The sequence below is a fragment of the Lepus europaeus genome, chromosome 12 (genome assembly GCF_033115175.1).
Source record: "Lepus europaeus isolate LE1 chromosome 12, mLepTim1.pri, whole genome shotgun sequence".
Lineage (NCBI taxonomy): Eukaryota > Metazoa > Chordata > Mammalia > Lagomorpha > Leporidae > Lepus > Lepus europaeus.
Window position 1 is genome coordinate 23860869 of NC_084838.1, and position 15751 is coordinate 23876619.

Genomic DNA, 15751 nt, shown 5'->3' on the forward strand with positions numbered 1-15751 from the left:
TAACTGTATGAAACAATCCCTGTAAAGGGCTCAGCACTGTGCCCTTGCACAGCCAGTCCTTAGCAAACGGGCCATGTTTGCTTGTTTCCATTCACCTGACAACAATGATCCGTTTTCTGTTGAAATGAAGGTGCTGCATTCAACCTACAGGTATGACTGCACGTGTGGTGGTTTTCATCGTGGGGTTTTGAGAGTAACCGTCTGTAGGTCTCAGTGGGTTCCTGTCTATTGTAAAGGGTGGGAGAGGTTCCATCCAACCCACACAGGCTCTTGGTGGTCAGAATTTCTCTTACCCTAGGGACTACTGCCACCGTGTGGCCACACTTTGCACTTGCAGGCAAAACTGTGAGTATCGAAGCAGGGAAAACAGCAAGAGAGCCTCCACTCTAACCCTTAGCAGTGGAGGTGTTTCTGTAGGCTCTACGTGCGTCTCAGGAAGCTGCCTCCTCAATTGCCCCCCCCCTCCCGGAAAGCTCCTGCTACTCTGTGATCCAGAGAAGTCTGGCACCTTCCTATCACTAAGCCCAGAACTTCGTTTTTTCCCTAACTGGACCACATGGCCCATGAAAGTTAAGTTTTGTTTATTTATTTGAAAGGTGGAGTTACAAAGGGAGATCTTCCATCTGCTCATTCACTCTCCAAATGGCTGCAATGGCCACGGTTGAGCTAGACCAAAGCCAGGAGCCAGGAGCTTCTTCCAAGTCTCCCACATGGGTGCAGGGGCCCAAGGACTTGGACCATCTTCTACCGCTTTCCCAGGCCATAGCAGAGAGCTGGATCGGAAGTGGAGCAGTTGGGACTGAACTGGCGCCCATATGGGATGCCAGCACCCCAGGCAGCGGCTTTACCTGCTACGCCACAGCACCAGCCCTGATAAATATTCTTGAATGTCTATTTTCTGGGCCTGTTCTCTTATTTCCATAGGATATTTCTCTCCTTCCATCTTTCTCTGTGACGAACCCTGGCAACGGGAGTGGGGACATGACTTAGGCTGGGTTTTGTATTGTTTCTCTTTGATTTGAAAGGCAGAGAATCAGAGACAGACAGAGAAAGGTCTTTCATCCACCGCTTCACTCCCTAAGTCCCTACCACAGCCAGGGCTGCAGCCAAGCTAAAGCCAGGAGCCTACAATTCAATCTGGTCCTCTGCCTGGGTGGCAAGGACCCAAACCATAATCTGTTACCTCCTATGTGTACATTAGTAGGAAGCTGGAACTGGAAGTGGATCCAGGGCTTGAACCCATAAGACACTCTCCAGTGTCTTAGACTGCTGCACCAAATGCCAGACCCAGGGTTTTGTTTGTTACCTAGGAGTAATCGTGATCATCAGAAGAGATGGTCAGAAATCTGAATTCTGGTGGCTACCCATTATGACTGTTCAGAAGAGCTGCTCCAAGCAAATGAATACTTTTTAGGGCTTTAGCGCATACCTTCGGGTCCTCCTGTATGTCTTGTAATCACACACTTTTTCCTCACCAATTATCAAATATGCAGGAATTGTTCAAGCCATTTATTAAACTACTAGTATCTGGAAATCAACCATTGTAGAAAGATTTACACCATGGGGAATGGGCAACACTTCTAATGACAGGTGGAAAGAATGACCCAGGTTTTCGTTTGCCCCAAATAATCCTATGGCATTTGAGGCCTTTGTCTATTTGAGCTCTTTCTGTGTGTGTACCTAGTACAGTGTAGATGTCTCTGGCACTAACCCACAGCTCATTTACCACTCAGCCCACAGCTAGGTGTTGAACCAATTACTCTGATATGGGACACAAGTGTTTACACTGGAAGGCTAAACACTTATTCCCCAAGTGCAAGCTACTGTGTCACGCTACACAACATAAGTTTCCTCCAATGGTCAAGTCAGCTCCTTGATCCTGTCCTGAGACTCCCGGCACGTACCAGCATGTCATTCCAATCTTCTTCTTATACTGCTTAGCCCGTCAGACGGACCTCCCTGCAATCTGAGCTTTGCTAAGCCAAGCCCCACAGAATGATGAGCTGATGTGCTGAACACACACAAGCCCCCCTCCCCTCCAATACACCGCAGAACCACGTGACCGGGTCTGCAGCTCACAAATCATGAATCAGTTTCCCAGTGTTCAGACGGAAGTAACACGCTCAGACTCACTCATGGCTTACGCTGCAGAGTGGCGCTTGCCGAAGGGCCATCAGTGTTCTCGCACAAGTGGGATCCTCAGGGAACCAGTCAGAAAAGTCTTGGGCTGCACTCCAGGCCTCCTGAGTAAGATGCTCGGGGAACAGGGCCGGATCTGACTGTAACAAGCCTTCCAGGAGGTGCAGGGCCTGTCCAAATTCGGGCCTCAGCGCTCTCCAGAGGCACAGTGACTGCATACAGAATGCTCTGTAAAAGGGTGGGCAGAAACCAACCGAAAATGGAAAGGGGAGATCTATGTCTTGATTCCAGCCAAGTCCACCTGTGAACTTGGGGCAGAGTCTGGTTAACCAACACTGAGACCACCTAATCGTGGAAAAATACAGTGATGCACACCATGGCCGTGCAGTCATTCTTCTTTCTCCCAGAGAAGGCATCTGAAATTTCGCTTGGGCAACACTCAAGAGCTCGCCAGTGTGGTACCTTCCACATGTAAGGGCAGTTAACAAACTTCATGGGAAATGGAGTTAAACGTAAGTTTATATTGGCGCCAAAGAGTTTGAAATCCATGCATGAGAGATCTCCAAGAAGTTCATGAAAAAATACACTTTGTGGAAAAACTCTCCATGCATTTCAACACTTTCAGCACCAAAAGCAAACATCTTTTCATCCCATGCTTCACACACTTTTTGAGGTAGGCAGAGATCCTGTTCTTCCCTCTGGCATCATCTTGTACGTTTAAAACCCTCCGAGTTCTTTCAGTTCTCTGTTCTTTGTGCCCCTAGCAACTCCTATTGTGCATGTTGTGTGGGTTCTGCACAGGGAGGATATATCACCACTCTCTTGTGGCCCAGGAATTCCCTAATTAAAATGAGCAATTGGGCCGGCGCCGCGTCTCAATAGGCTAATCATCTGCCTGCGGCGCCAGCACACCGGGTTCTAGTCCTGGTCGGGACGCCGGATTCTGTCCCAGTTGCCCCTCTTCCAGGCCAGCTCTCTGCTGTGGCCCGGGAGTGCAGTGGAGGATGGCCCAAGTCCTTGGGCCCTGCACCCTCATGTGAGACTAGGAGAAGCACCTGGCTCCTGGCTTTGGATCAGCGCGGTGCGCTGGCCGCAGCGGCCATTGGATGGTGAACCAATGGAAAAGGAAGACCTTTCTCTCTCTCTCTCACTATCCACTCTGCCTGTCCAAAAAAAAAAAAGAGCAGTTGCTCCCAAGAAACTTCATGGCCTTGCATATCCCGCAATGATCATCTCTTTGCCACCAAGGGAAAAACAGGAGATGAGCCTGGGATGGTGGGCACGGGGCAGTGAGCCTGCATACCTGCCCCTGCCAGTTCATGGTTCAGCATGGGTGGTTTTGCAGTGGGAGTCTCAGAGTAAGACTGATTCCTGGAAACACATCCTCTAGCCTAACCAATCCAGACTGCACATCCCACCTCTCTTTATCCGACTCCAGAGTCTTGCTTTTCACAGCCTGAGACCTAGCACCCCGCCAGCCAAATTTCGGGCCTGTGTGCCTTGACTCAACCTGCTCTGACTAATGTCCCAAGGTGTTAGTAGTGATGGATGGAGAGAGGGGCCAGGCCACAGCTGATCACAGCTCCACTGCCCCTGGTCCCTGGGGGCATGCCACACACAAGCTTTAGTCCTGGCTGCACATCAACTTGAGGACTCCTTTCAGTTTACTTTTTTTAAAGTTTATTTGAAAGGCAAAGTCTCTCTCTCTCTCTCTCTCTCTCTCTCTCTCTCTCTCACACACACACACACACACACACACACACACACATGGCAGGGGTTGCGGAAGGAGAGAGAGAGATTGATTTTACATTTGCTGGTTCACTCCCCAAATGCCTATAACAGCCAAGGCTGGGTCAGATCAAAGTCAGAAGCTCAGAACTCCATTTGGGTCTCCGTCATGGGTCCAGGAACCCAAGCACTTGAGTCATCACCTGCTGCCCCCCAGGGTGCCCCCCCCCAGCCGGAAGCTGGATCAGAGGCAGAGGCAGGGTTCGGTCCCAGGCACTCCAACAGGGATGCAGGCATCTCAAGAGGCAGCTTACCCCACTGCACCAAAACACCAACCCCAGCCCTTTCATTTTTTTTTTTTTTAAGATTCATTTATTTATTTGATAGGCAGAGGCAGAGGTAGAGAAGAGAGAGGTCTTCCAACTGCTGGTTCACTTGTCAGTTGGCCACCAACAGCCAGAGCTGGACCGATCCGAAGCCAAGGACCAGGAGCTTCTTCTGGGTCTCTCATCTTCTTGGGGCATCTTCTACTCCTTTCCCAGGTCATAGCAGAGAGCTGGATTGGAAGTGGAGCAGCGGGACTCGAACCAGTGCCCATATGGGATGCCGGACCTGCAGGAAGCTGCTTTACCTGCTACACCACAGCGCTGGCCCCAGCCCTTCCATTTTTTATAAGGCTGTGTGGCCTCTTGGCCCAAACTCACACAGATTCCTTATTTCCTTACCCTCCACTCCATGCTCCATGTCCTAGCTTTTTTTTTTTTTTCCTTTTCTGCTAGATCTTTATTGTGAAATGATTATAGCTTACCCATTTCGGGTGTACATGTGAACTGATTTTTAGTAAATTTAGAACTGTGTAACCATCAAAATTTCGTTTGAACGCATTTTTCACCTTATTTGTAGCCACATCTGGTTCCTTTTTGGCAATGGGGATGCCTGGGTCCCATTCCCTCACCATCTCCTGGGAGAGAGGACTCCAAAGAGACTCCCAGAGACTTCCCCTTCAAAAGAAGAAACGTCTGCCCTGCCATCAGTCCTACCCCCTCCTCCCCACCCCACCGGCTGTCTCCCTGACAACCGTGTGGGAGCAGATGCTGCAAGCTCACCCAGACCTCCCTTGCATCAACAGGTCTCCTCGACTCTGTACGTGGACTTGGCCGTGCGCATTCCCATGGCAAGCGTGGTGAAGAGCAACGCCACGAGTCAGGATGCCCAGGTTCCAATTCAATGCTGCAGGGTTCAAGACACATGGCATTGACACATCAAATCTCTCACCCCCAACCCCTGAGCCTTTTCCCATGCAAAGTGGAAATCAAAGCCGTATGTGCCATGGGGTAGTTGTAAGAAATGAGAGATCACATTCGTGGAAAGCCCGGGGGAGTGGCTGCCAGTCTCAGCATCTCGTAAATGGGACACACTGTTACCAGCATTGGATCACATTTTCAAAGGAGACTGTTGGCCTTCTCATTCCTTTAAAATCCAGTACACAGAGGTTGGAAGATGCCACCCAGACAGGGTCCCCGGGAACCCTCGGATGCTCAGAGCAGGAAGACGCAGGTGGAAACTGGGGGTGGGGGTGGGGCAGAATTGGAAGTCACCAATGGAAAGAGAGAGAAAAAAAGAGGCAGCTGGAAAGGAAGTCCGAGGAAAAGGATGCGTGAGGAAGAGCGGGAACCTGACCGTCGGGGGCCCAGGTGAGCACAGATGGTCGGGGCAGGTGATGGAAGCAGGAGGGGCACAGGAGATTTGCACAGGGAGCTTCCTGATGAAACTTTGACCTTGGGATGCTCTTTGCAAGTCTGAAATGCACTCTCTGCAGAAGCGAGCCAATACAGTGCACAGATTGGAGTAAGGACCAAATCCAAGGAGCCACCTGCAACGCTTGAACTTAGGGTCCGTCCTGCTGTGTGGCTAGTTCCTCTGGGTCTCAGCATGGCAGCTGGAAACAGCCCTGAAGAAGGGGCGTGGCAAGTCAGTCACCTGCTTCCCAGGTTCCCGGGGTGGGGAAGCAGCAGAGGCCAAAGGCCACGGCAGTTCTGTTCACGACAGCCAGGCCAGCTCCCTACCTCCCCACCCCCAACCCAGTCAATCAAGTGGCCATCCTTTAGAAAAACGCAACACACGTTGGATTTTAATGAGAAAATAAGTGTATACTTGCATCGAATGCCTCACAATCACTATAAAACCGAAGCAGGATAATAACATTGAAGTGGTTAACATACACAGGAAAGCCAGATACAGAGTATAATTTCCAAACACAGTATTGCTTTTTCCCCCCTCCTCAAGGAAAAAAAAAAAAAAAAGAAAGAAAAAAAAGTCGTTTGGGTAAAAAGCAACACAAAATTCAAATTGGCAGCTCACTGAATGCTTACAATTCAGCAAATTGGTTCTGTAACTAAGATATAGTCACCATCTCTAACACTTAGGCTAATTTTTTTTTCAGTACATAGTTTAATTAAATCCATTTTTAGTTGGAAAAAAAATGTTTGTCTTTAAAGACAAGAGTCAACACTGTTTCAGTGTTCCTAGATATGTCGTGTGTGTGTGTGTGTGTGTGAATATATATGCGGACACTGACCTATATACTGCTTATATGCCTAGGGGAGGCAGCATGCATGGGGATAGAGGCAAGGAAGTCGCATTGCATCATCCAAGTAGAACACAGCCCAGCCTCCTGCCACGGGCAGACCCTGTTTCCACAATTTCTGGGTTGAGAAGCCCAAGGCAGGGTGATCGCTGCTCGGCTCCAGGAGGGTGAGCACCCCTACGCTCTGCAGGATGGAATGCTCTCGGGAAGCCCTGGACAGCTCTGCAATCTAAACATTTGCTAAAGTTGAGATGAGCAAGCTTTGCAGGCTCTTTGGAAGTGGGGCCAAGTGTCAGAGGCATATTTTTTTTTTTCTCAAGCCTCTTTCTCTTGATGGAATAGCCACGACTGACCTTCGTCCAGAGGTCTGTTCCACCTACAGAACGTTCCAGGGATTCTCGTGGGATCCTAGAGGCTCACACAGGGCTATGTACGTACAAAGCAAGGGCCCAATGTGTCTTGAGTGAGTAAAAAGCCTCAAGAGCACAGAAGACAAATCCAGGTCTCCCAAGGGAACTGTAATGTACATTTTAATAGGGTTATAATGGGATTTTCAGTGACAGGAACCAGGAAGTAGACAACTGTCATTTGGATGGCAGCATAGGAAAAAAATGGGAAATGTAAGGGCCACAGTTAAAATAGCTTTGTGACTAGGGGGAGTCCTAGAGCCTGCTGGTTCCCTTGTCTACACAGGGAGCATGACCCAAAGGACGCCAGCTCTGTAACCCTGTAGTCCTTAAGCAGTGTTTCTGGTCCAATCAGCCGTCGTCAAAGATCACTGTGTCAGCCTCTAGGTGATTCCATGAGCTGTGTGGCCTCCTAAGCTTTTCTTTCAGCTGCCAATTCTCTTCCCGAAAGTCGGTTTCATGTGCGTACGTGGTTTCCTTCCAAACAGAACAAAAACACTTCAGGGGTGAGGACGGTGCCCCCTTGTGAACAATGGGGGAGTTAGTCCGCACCCTGTCTGTGGTCTCCATCTGATCCATCCCGTCTAGAAAACACGACGCACATTTCATTTTGTGTGCAACCCACAGAATTCTCCTACTCTCCAGCCATCCTAAATGCCACTGTGCCCAGACCCCTCAATGCTGCAGCCTCCTGGGCCGCTCCTGTTTCCATTTGTCTGCCTTGGGAACACCCCCTTATCGCTGGGTCCTCAGTCCAAGCATCTGGGGACATCTGGCTGCAAATCATCCAGCAGAGATGCCCCCCCAACTCCGTCTGGAGACCCCCCTCGCACCTGCAAGGACCTCTAATCTAACACGGATCTCATTTTCCTGTCTCCCCAACTAGAAAATGAATTCCTTGCAGCAGGGCTCGCATCTGTCCGGTGTGCCCAATGGCCAGCACATTTGTGGACTATCCAGGGTAGACCATACAAAGATGGTGCTAGCGGCCCATGTGCTATTTTGCCTACCAATTATAAAATGTGGCTTCAAATTACAGGTTCCCTTGGCAACACAAAAGGATCCTTCTAAGTTACCAGTTTCATTTTCACTTTGTGCCCACCATTTCTCTGTGAATAAACTTTCCCCCCCCAAATCAACACTCCTCTAACAAAAGAAGCAAAGAGAATGTGCTTAACACCTACATACAAATTCTGTGGAATTTCTACTTGTCAGAATAACGTATGAGAGCTTATGACATAACAATATGAAAACAAAAATGAATCCTAGTGAGGTCTGACTTCATTATTGCTTCTTTAAAAATAACAGTTTTAAAGGAAAAAAAAAAAAAAAAGCTGGTCAGGTTTTTTTTCTCAAGGCCAGAATTCAAACTTTTCTCATCCAGAAGTTTAGGGCATTCGATTATTGAATACCCTCATCATATTGCTTTAAATGATAGAAAGAGTACAGCTGGCATCTTGTATAGTATACTAAGCATGAATACAAAGCATGAGAATAAATAGATTACTTTCCTAAATGTCAAATTACAAAACTGCCCAAAACGCTGCAATTACAACTCATGCGAATACCATGTTAGGTCAGTTTAATATTACAAATACTGCATCAGCTCGGTGCCTTTATATCCCTTTTCATAAAAAAGAAATTCTCACTCACTCCTGAAGCTGGCAAGTAGCTTTGGAGGAAATAACTGTACACTCATGTGCCATGATCATTCTGGAATTGTAATACACACTCTCTCTTTCACACACACACACACATACACACCTTACACAAACACACAAAAGTTATACATACACACACACGCACGCACACACCATCTTTAGGATCTGTCGCTGATTCCAAGCCCGCACTTAAATTTCTATTCTATATTTTTCTCTGCATCATCCTGAAAAACACTGGTTGCGCAGCAAAAATAGTATCTCTGACTTCCTTATTTCCCCGTCATTCTTCCTCTCTCCCTTTTCTCTCTCTCCTTTCCCGACTTTTCTCTAATGTTTCCTCTCTGATTGATTCCAAACAATCCATCTTTCTTCCTATTACTGCTAAGGCCCATTTTATAATACAAAATAGTTATAAACACCCTTTTTATTTCTTGTCATCTACCTCTGTAAGGCAGAATTCACCTTTTTTTTTTTTTTCAATTATTGCCATTCTAAAAACACCCCTACCATCTTGAACCAAGCTGTTCAATGTGCACAGATTTTACACATGAATATATTCCCCTATCCCATCATAAAAATAGTTGTTGCCCACTAAATATAGTTTTCATATGAAGAAATGTAATTGTGAAAATGGGTTTTCTTAAACTGCACCTCAGTCATTATCAGAAGCAGACAAGATTCTAAAGCTAAAACAACCCATTTGGTTTGGCTTTCTCCCCCTTTCTCAACCTCCTAATGTAGAACAGATTGTGTCTGCAAGATGAAGAAGTAGTGTCTTTAAAATATGGATGGTGTGTATTGCAATCATGAATTGTGCCCCAAGAAAAATAATTAACTGTGAGTAAAATGGAGTAACTGCCTCTTTTTGGGCAAATACGGAGAGAAACACCATTCACTTGATGGCTGCTGGAGAAAATGGAGTTAACCCAACACCTCTGATGCCGCCAGCAATGGGTGGGAAACCAGCGCACAGGAAGCTCCTATGCCAGGTAGACTGCTGGGCCCCCATGCTCGCCAACCAACCGACCCGCGGGCCATTGTTCTTCCTTGTCACCCAGCAGGGCTGGTCTCTGTTCTGCCTGTCGCAGCTGTTGATTCGTTGGTCGCGTCTTTGTCCTTTTGGATTGATTGTAGATTAGTCCGAATCCAGAGGATTCTTTGAGTCACAAAAACAACAACAACAACAATCTTTCTCTTTGACTCCTGGGTGTCAGAGTGTGGTGGGTGGACTTCTTTATTTGTCATCACTGTGTATTGCAGCTTCTGGTCTACATAAGGATTGCTGAGTTTGTGTGCACTTTAATAAATAGTCCATTAAAATGCTTTGATTCGGTACTTTTTTGGTTTCTTGGTATCCCAAGCACCAAAGAAGCTTCCTGGGTCAAAGGATATTTATTCATTGTCCTCTTCCTCCTGGTTGGCATAGATCCCGGCTTCCCAGCGCAAGGCCAGGGCGCTCTTTCTTCGATTAACCCTTGTGGCCTCAAGGACCTGAAGAGAGAGGAAAAATAATTACGAAGAGCTCAGGGATGTTCAATATCCATTTCTTTCCTCCTTTCTCTCCCTCAGTAGCATCTGTATGAAAGGAGAAAGGAAGCAGGTGTCTGGTACGGTTGGGGGGAGGTGGTCAGAGAGACACCGAGAAAAAGGAGGGTATGAGTTCATCTCATAACCAATATGCATTCGCTATCTAAGCCATACTTTCCAATAGAGACTGAATTTTGTAAAATGTTCTGCAAGTATCCCTGAACTACACTTTTCTCTGCATCAAGTTTTTAGAGAAAGCAGATCTCTAATAGAGTGTAATGCTATGATGAACGCGTTCTTCGCCTGTGCTGTCCAGTTTGGTGGTCATTAGCCACAGGACGCCATGGAACACCAGAAACAGAGCGGGCTTGGTTGAAACAACAGAATTTTATCTAATTTTAGCTAACTTCAATAGCCCCAAGTGGCTAAGGGTCATCCTATTGAACAACACTATTACAGATCATCTTAGTCTCTACATAAACAGATGAGAAAGTAATGCCAAATAATTGGACCAACGTGAATTCAACCACGCTTTGTGGATCTACATAAGCTATGATCATATTTGTATCCCAAAGATCGACTTGGTAGTATAATTAAGCTCAGAGTCAGGGAGTGGGGGAAAATAGCACTTCAGGCCAATAAAGAACTATCTCAGCACTGTAGCAATTTCAGGGCCCTGAGAACTAATAACAGATTAAAGTGGCAACACCAAAGACAAGCAGGCTCACCACCGCCTAGGTAGGGCCTCCCTCCCTCTCCTTCACGAAAATCATCTGTGGACTCCTGAGAGGAGATCTGCATGAATGACATTTGGGTGGCCAACTTCTGAGAAATGGTTCTATACCACGACACTGCAATAAGAGCAAGACCATGCACGCCAGCCAATTACTCTGGATTATAGCTTAGGATGTGGAGTATCTGATCAATGAAAAGTCTAATAGAGCCAACACTGGTTTACTACCCAAGCTGTAATGAGTTTACTCTACAAATCATCATCTAGGCAAGAGAAAGTGACGTTGGAGACTCCAGAGAGCCAAGGAGGTACAGGTTGTGGGTAGAGGTAGGAGCCCAGGTCAGCCTAAGCAGAGTCTGGGCAGATTAAAGGCCTGGGGTCCATCTCAACCTGTTTCAAACGAATGGACTCCCCAGAGCTGCAACGTGCTTGCCTTTGGAGGACGTTCCCACGCCTCCTAGCAGAGAGGACTGGACCTGCCATGTAGGATGTACCAGTCACGTTCGCTGTATGAACTGCTAAGCACATAAGCCATGCCATAAAGTATCTTGTAAGCACGCCACAGTTCACGTAATATCTAAGAATAACAAATGAGGAGAAGGAAAGCAAACTTTCCAGTCTGGTTACACTCAGAGGATTGTTGCTGGCCAATCGGTAGTACGATGGTCTTGAGAAACAGCCCTGGTGTGAACTCTCTTTTCCAGTCTTGCTCCTTGATGTTCATCTCGGATCTCACATTTCATTACCTTTAAATGGAGAGCGCACCTGCACTGTACTTCACAGATTTTTCTCAGGAGGCAGAGTGGACCCTGAAGTCCAGGTATGCCTAGGTTGAAATCCTGGTGCCTGTGTGATCTTGGAAAAGTCACTTAGCCTGTGCATCAGTGTCCCCACGTAAAACAGAATTATAAAAACTCAAGCATGGAGTTGGCCTGCAGAATACACGAGGCTATATATATCTCTCTCTATAGAGAGAGAGAGATAAGGAACTTAGCACAGTTCCCACTGCATAGCAAGTTCCTGAAAATAATCATTTCTATCAGCACAAGGAAGGGACTTTTAAACTACACAGTGGCATACATATATAAGGCATTGAAATGTTTTGATTCATTTATTGGAGAGACAGAGAGAGAGAGAGAGAGAGAAAGAAAGAAATAGCTCCTATCTGATGGTTCATTTCCCAAATGCCTGCAACAGCCAGGGCCAAAGTTTAGAGGCAGGAAAGTGTTCCAGGTCTCCCAAGTGGGTGGTGGGAAACCAGTTGCTGGGGTCATCACACTGCCTCCCAGGGTCTGCACTGGCAGAAACATGGAGTGAGGAGCCAGAGCCAAGAAGGAAACCCAGGTATTCCAGTATGGGATATGGACAACTTAACGACTGCCCTAAATGTAATAATAGCTCCCCAGTACTCAGGCATTTTTATAAGAAACTGTACAGGCTAAGTGGTCATCGCTTCAACTTTCAGGTACAAACTGAAAGGCTAAAAGAAAAGTGAAAAATAAATTGAAAGCGGTGAAAATAATGGTTCTTTTTGAATGCTGTCTCTGTACTGAAGCCCTGTTTTTAATTCTCAATCAACTTCGCCAAATTTGTTTTGTGCTGTTCTTCAGGAATTCATGCTACAATTCATGCTAGCCATCCATGCTGCAGATATTCATCAGGTTCCTGCCAGGGGTCGGTCACAGTGCTCCACGCTGGGGCTAGAACAGTCCCTTTCTTCCGGAAGCTTAGGCACAGAAAGTCTAATGGACCAAAAGAAAGTCATAATATTTCTCATCCTGGGAAACATTTAGCAACAGCTTGGGTTTGAATCCAATTACTCAAGCTATTACTGCTACCTCCCAGCGTCTGCACTGGCAGGAAGCTGTGGCCGGGAACTGGACCCACGTACTCCAACGTGGGATGTGGCGTCCTAACTGTTGGGCTAAACGCCCAAGCCTGCGCTAGCTGCTGCTTCAATTCTCAGTACCACTCTATGAGGCTCAGCCATTCTCTCCCATTGATGTATGAAGAAACCAAAGCACAGGGAGGCTAAGTGACCTGCCCACGGTCACCCAGCTGGCAGGAGGCACAGCCAAGGTCTGAGCCCAGGATCTGGACGCAGACAGGAAGGTCAGGGTTACCAGGCCACAATCACTGCTCAGTGTCTACAGGCGTCTGGAGGGAGACACATCCCAGAGGCGCCACAAACAGCTCCCCATGGAAATGGGGACCGGGAGGGGGCGCAAAAACACTGACAAGGTCTGACTTAAGGTTTTATGGTTTTCACAAATTAAATCAAATTCAGGTCTAGTGGGGGAGAAAGCAAATTCTCTTCAGAAAACTCTCTCATACTACTTTTCCCCACTAATGCTTAGAGATTTGAGTGCATTGCTTTAACTGTGAATAGCTATCAACATAGACTTTTTATTTTTTTTTATTCTGGGGAAGTGAAATAAAAGACAGTCAAATGAATCAATTACCTTATTTATATTGATATTTATATTTTATCTCTCTCTCTTCTCTTTAGCTGAACATAGATGAGGCTTAACTCTAATTTCCTTGGACATATTCGACCACATTCTTCATTGTTCTACACTAGGCTGACTCACGGGGGATACAGGCTTAGAGATAACTTTCAAACTGCCCTCCCTCAAATGAGAACAGCAGCCAGCAAGGAAGATACAGGGAATGATATTTGCAATATTCATTTTTTACCTCACAAATAAAATTCACTGATAATAAACAGCTCAAATCTATAGTTAAACATAATTATTTTTTGCTAAATAGTGAGATTTTTTAATGTTATATCATAGGTTGGTGCAACCAATTAAAAAATGATTTGCAATATCTAGCAAATGTAAGAATGTGTAAGCTCCATATCCAGTACCTCTAGGTAGAGAAATTCTTCCATGGGTACCCAACGAAACGTGAACAATAGCATTCACTGAAGCACTGTTTGTGATGGCAAAAAAGACTGGAAACAACCTACATTTCCGTCAGTAGGAGACTGAATAAATAGTAATCTATTTATTCAATGGAGTAGTATAGAGCAGTTCTGAAGAATGCACTAGAGCCAAATATGAAAACAATGCAGACGGAATAACGTAAGGAGCAGAGGACAATTACACTATGATTCACTATCTACAGAGTTTTAAAACATGCAAAAATAAGACACTGCTTATGTATACGTACATATGTAGCATAAATATAAACACATGCATGGAACTGATGAACACCAAGGTCAAGAATAGTTAACTCTCAAGAGCAAAGGAGAGTGTGACAGAGAAATGGGAACCTGGAGGGGTTAACAAGAGGGCTTGAATTGCATCTGCAATGTTCACTTCTTTTTAAAACACTCAACAAATGTTATTAAACAGGAAGAACGGACAGAGCTGAACGGTACGTTTTTATTATCTTATTATGCTACATCATTGCAAACTTTAAATGCCAGCTCCATGACGTCAGGGACTTTGTATTCTTGGACTCTGCAACAGTGCCTGACACACAGGAGAGGGTCAATAAATCGTCAACTGCGGGAGTAAGTGAATGATTCTCTCTACAGTTATGCTTATTTGAAATAATTCTTTCAAAATAAAAGTAAACTATTACAGAGATTAAAAAAAATAGGAGTATACTATGCTTTCTCACAGCACATGTTTTTTCTGAAAAGAAAGTCGTAGAGCAAAGAGGGAGACTTTGGGGGAGATCAATGCTTATGGGAACTTTCAAAACAAAAATGCAGATTTCAAGACTGGAGGGAGTTGGGGGCGGGGTTGCTCACCTTGGGAGTAACACATCCTAGATCCATGGAATGTAGCTCTGATTTATGTTTGCATAAACAAAAGGCTGAGTGATGAGACCCACAGCTCAGGCTGCGTGAGCTACCCTGTTTTCCAACCAGACCAGAGTATATTAGCTATACATGTTCTAAAGAAACTTCAAAAATCAGAACAGCCCATGAGTTGTGGTTCCAGGCCAAAGGTCTTCCAGATCCGTGGCGGTGAGGAAGCTCCACCACACAGCATAGCACAGCACAGCATCACGTCTCCCTCGGGCATGGGCACTAACATTGGAGGCAGCCCCCTGGTCCAAAAAAAAAGGGCAGGGAGAGGTACACAGACAAGCCACTTTTCTTGCCATTCTCATTTTACTCAACAGGAAATGGCAAACCACACCAGCATGCACTTGAGTCAAGCATGCATTCAGACCAAGACAAACAAGTTGAAAAGTACCTCGGAAGTCACCTTGCAAGACAGTAACTTAGAGGTGTACTGGCAGAGAGGGAAGAGACCAGGGTTAGTACACGGCAGACACTCACAGAACACCCCCAGCCAGGAACTGGCACCACGCCAGGGGCTGACGGGCGAGGAGGCAACATCAGACCGTTACACGTCCACACCAAGGCTTGCTCCACCTGCTAGTAGTTTATTTAAAAGTCTGCATCTTCTGGGGCAAGTAGACACCTTACTATCCATGAATCGAAATATCAGAGCAGACAGGCTTTGTGAACTCAAGGTGCTGTTTTCATCTTCTGCACTTTGAATGAACAAGATTCTTTTCCAGTTGCCCATCAGTGGCACCCCTGATACACATTCTGGCTTTGCTACACTCGGTAGCCAAACAGCTTGTTTCTCTTCTTGGACGCTTGAACCCCGCCCCCCCCCCCCAAGCAGTCTTGGGGTCTTCAACAAAGACCTCAAGCACAGAGCAGCATTGGTTCGAATGCAAGGCTTGTGGAGCAGATCCACCATCACTGATCTGAGGACGGTCCAACCTCAGGGAGAATGCACAGGGATTCTCCGGAGTCAGGTGATCCATTCGCAATCATTACTTAAGATTAGTGTGAGCACCGAGGACCAAAAACGATCCTTTATTTTTTGTAGGAGATCAAAAGTCTTTTACAGTAAAAGCACAGAAAAAAATAAAATAAAACATGGCCCCACTAGGGGAACTGGGACAGCAAGACGCAGAGTGGGACAGCCCTCTG

At 46.3% G+C, this 15751-nt stretch overlaps 1 protein-coding gene across 8 annotated transcripts in view; it reads right to left on the reverse strand.

Annotated features, from left to right (window-relative positions):
• Window positions 1-5996: 5996 nt before the first annotated feature.
• Window positions 5997-15751, reverse strand: part of PALM2AKAP2 (PALM2 and AKAP2 fusion) — a 371129-nt gene continuing 361374 nt past the window's right edge. For 7 of the 8 annotated variants that reach the window (XM_062207779.1, XM_062207778.1, XM_062207783.1 and 4 more), the window contains one exon: window positions 5997-10013. In XM_062207779.1, the coding sequence (XP_062063763.1) occupies window positions 9915-10013 (99 nt within the window). In that variant the 3' untranslated portion in view covers window positions 5997-9914. The remainder of the gene's footprint in view (window positions 10014-15751) is intronic. The other variant, XM_062207781.1, reaches the window with a different exon arrangement.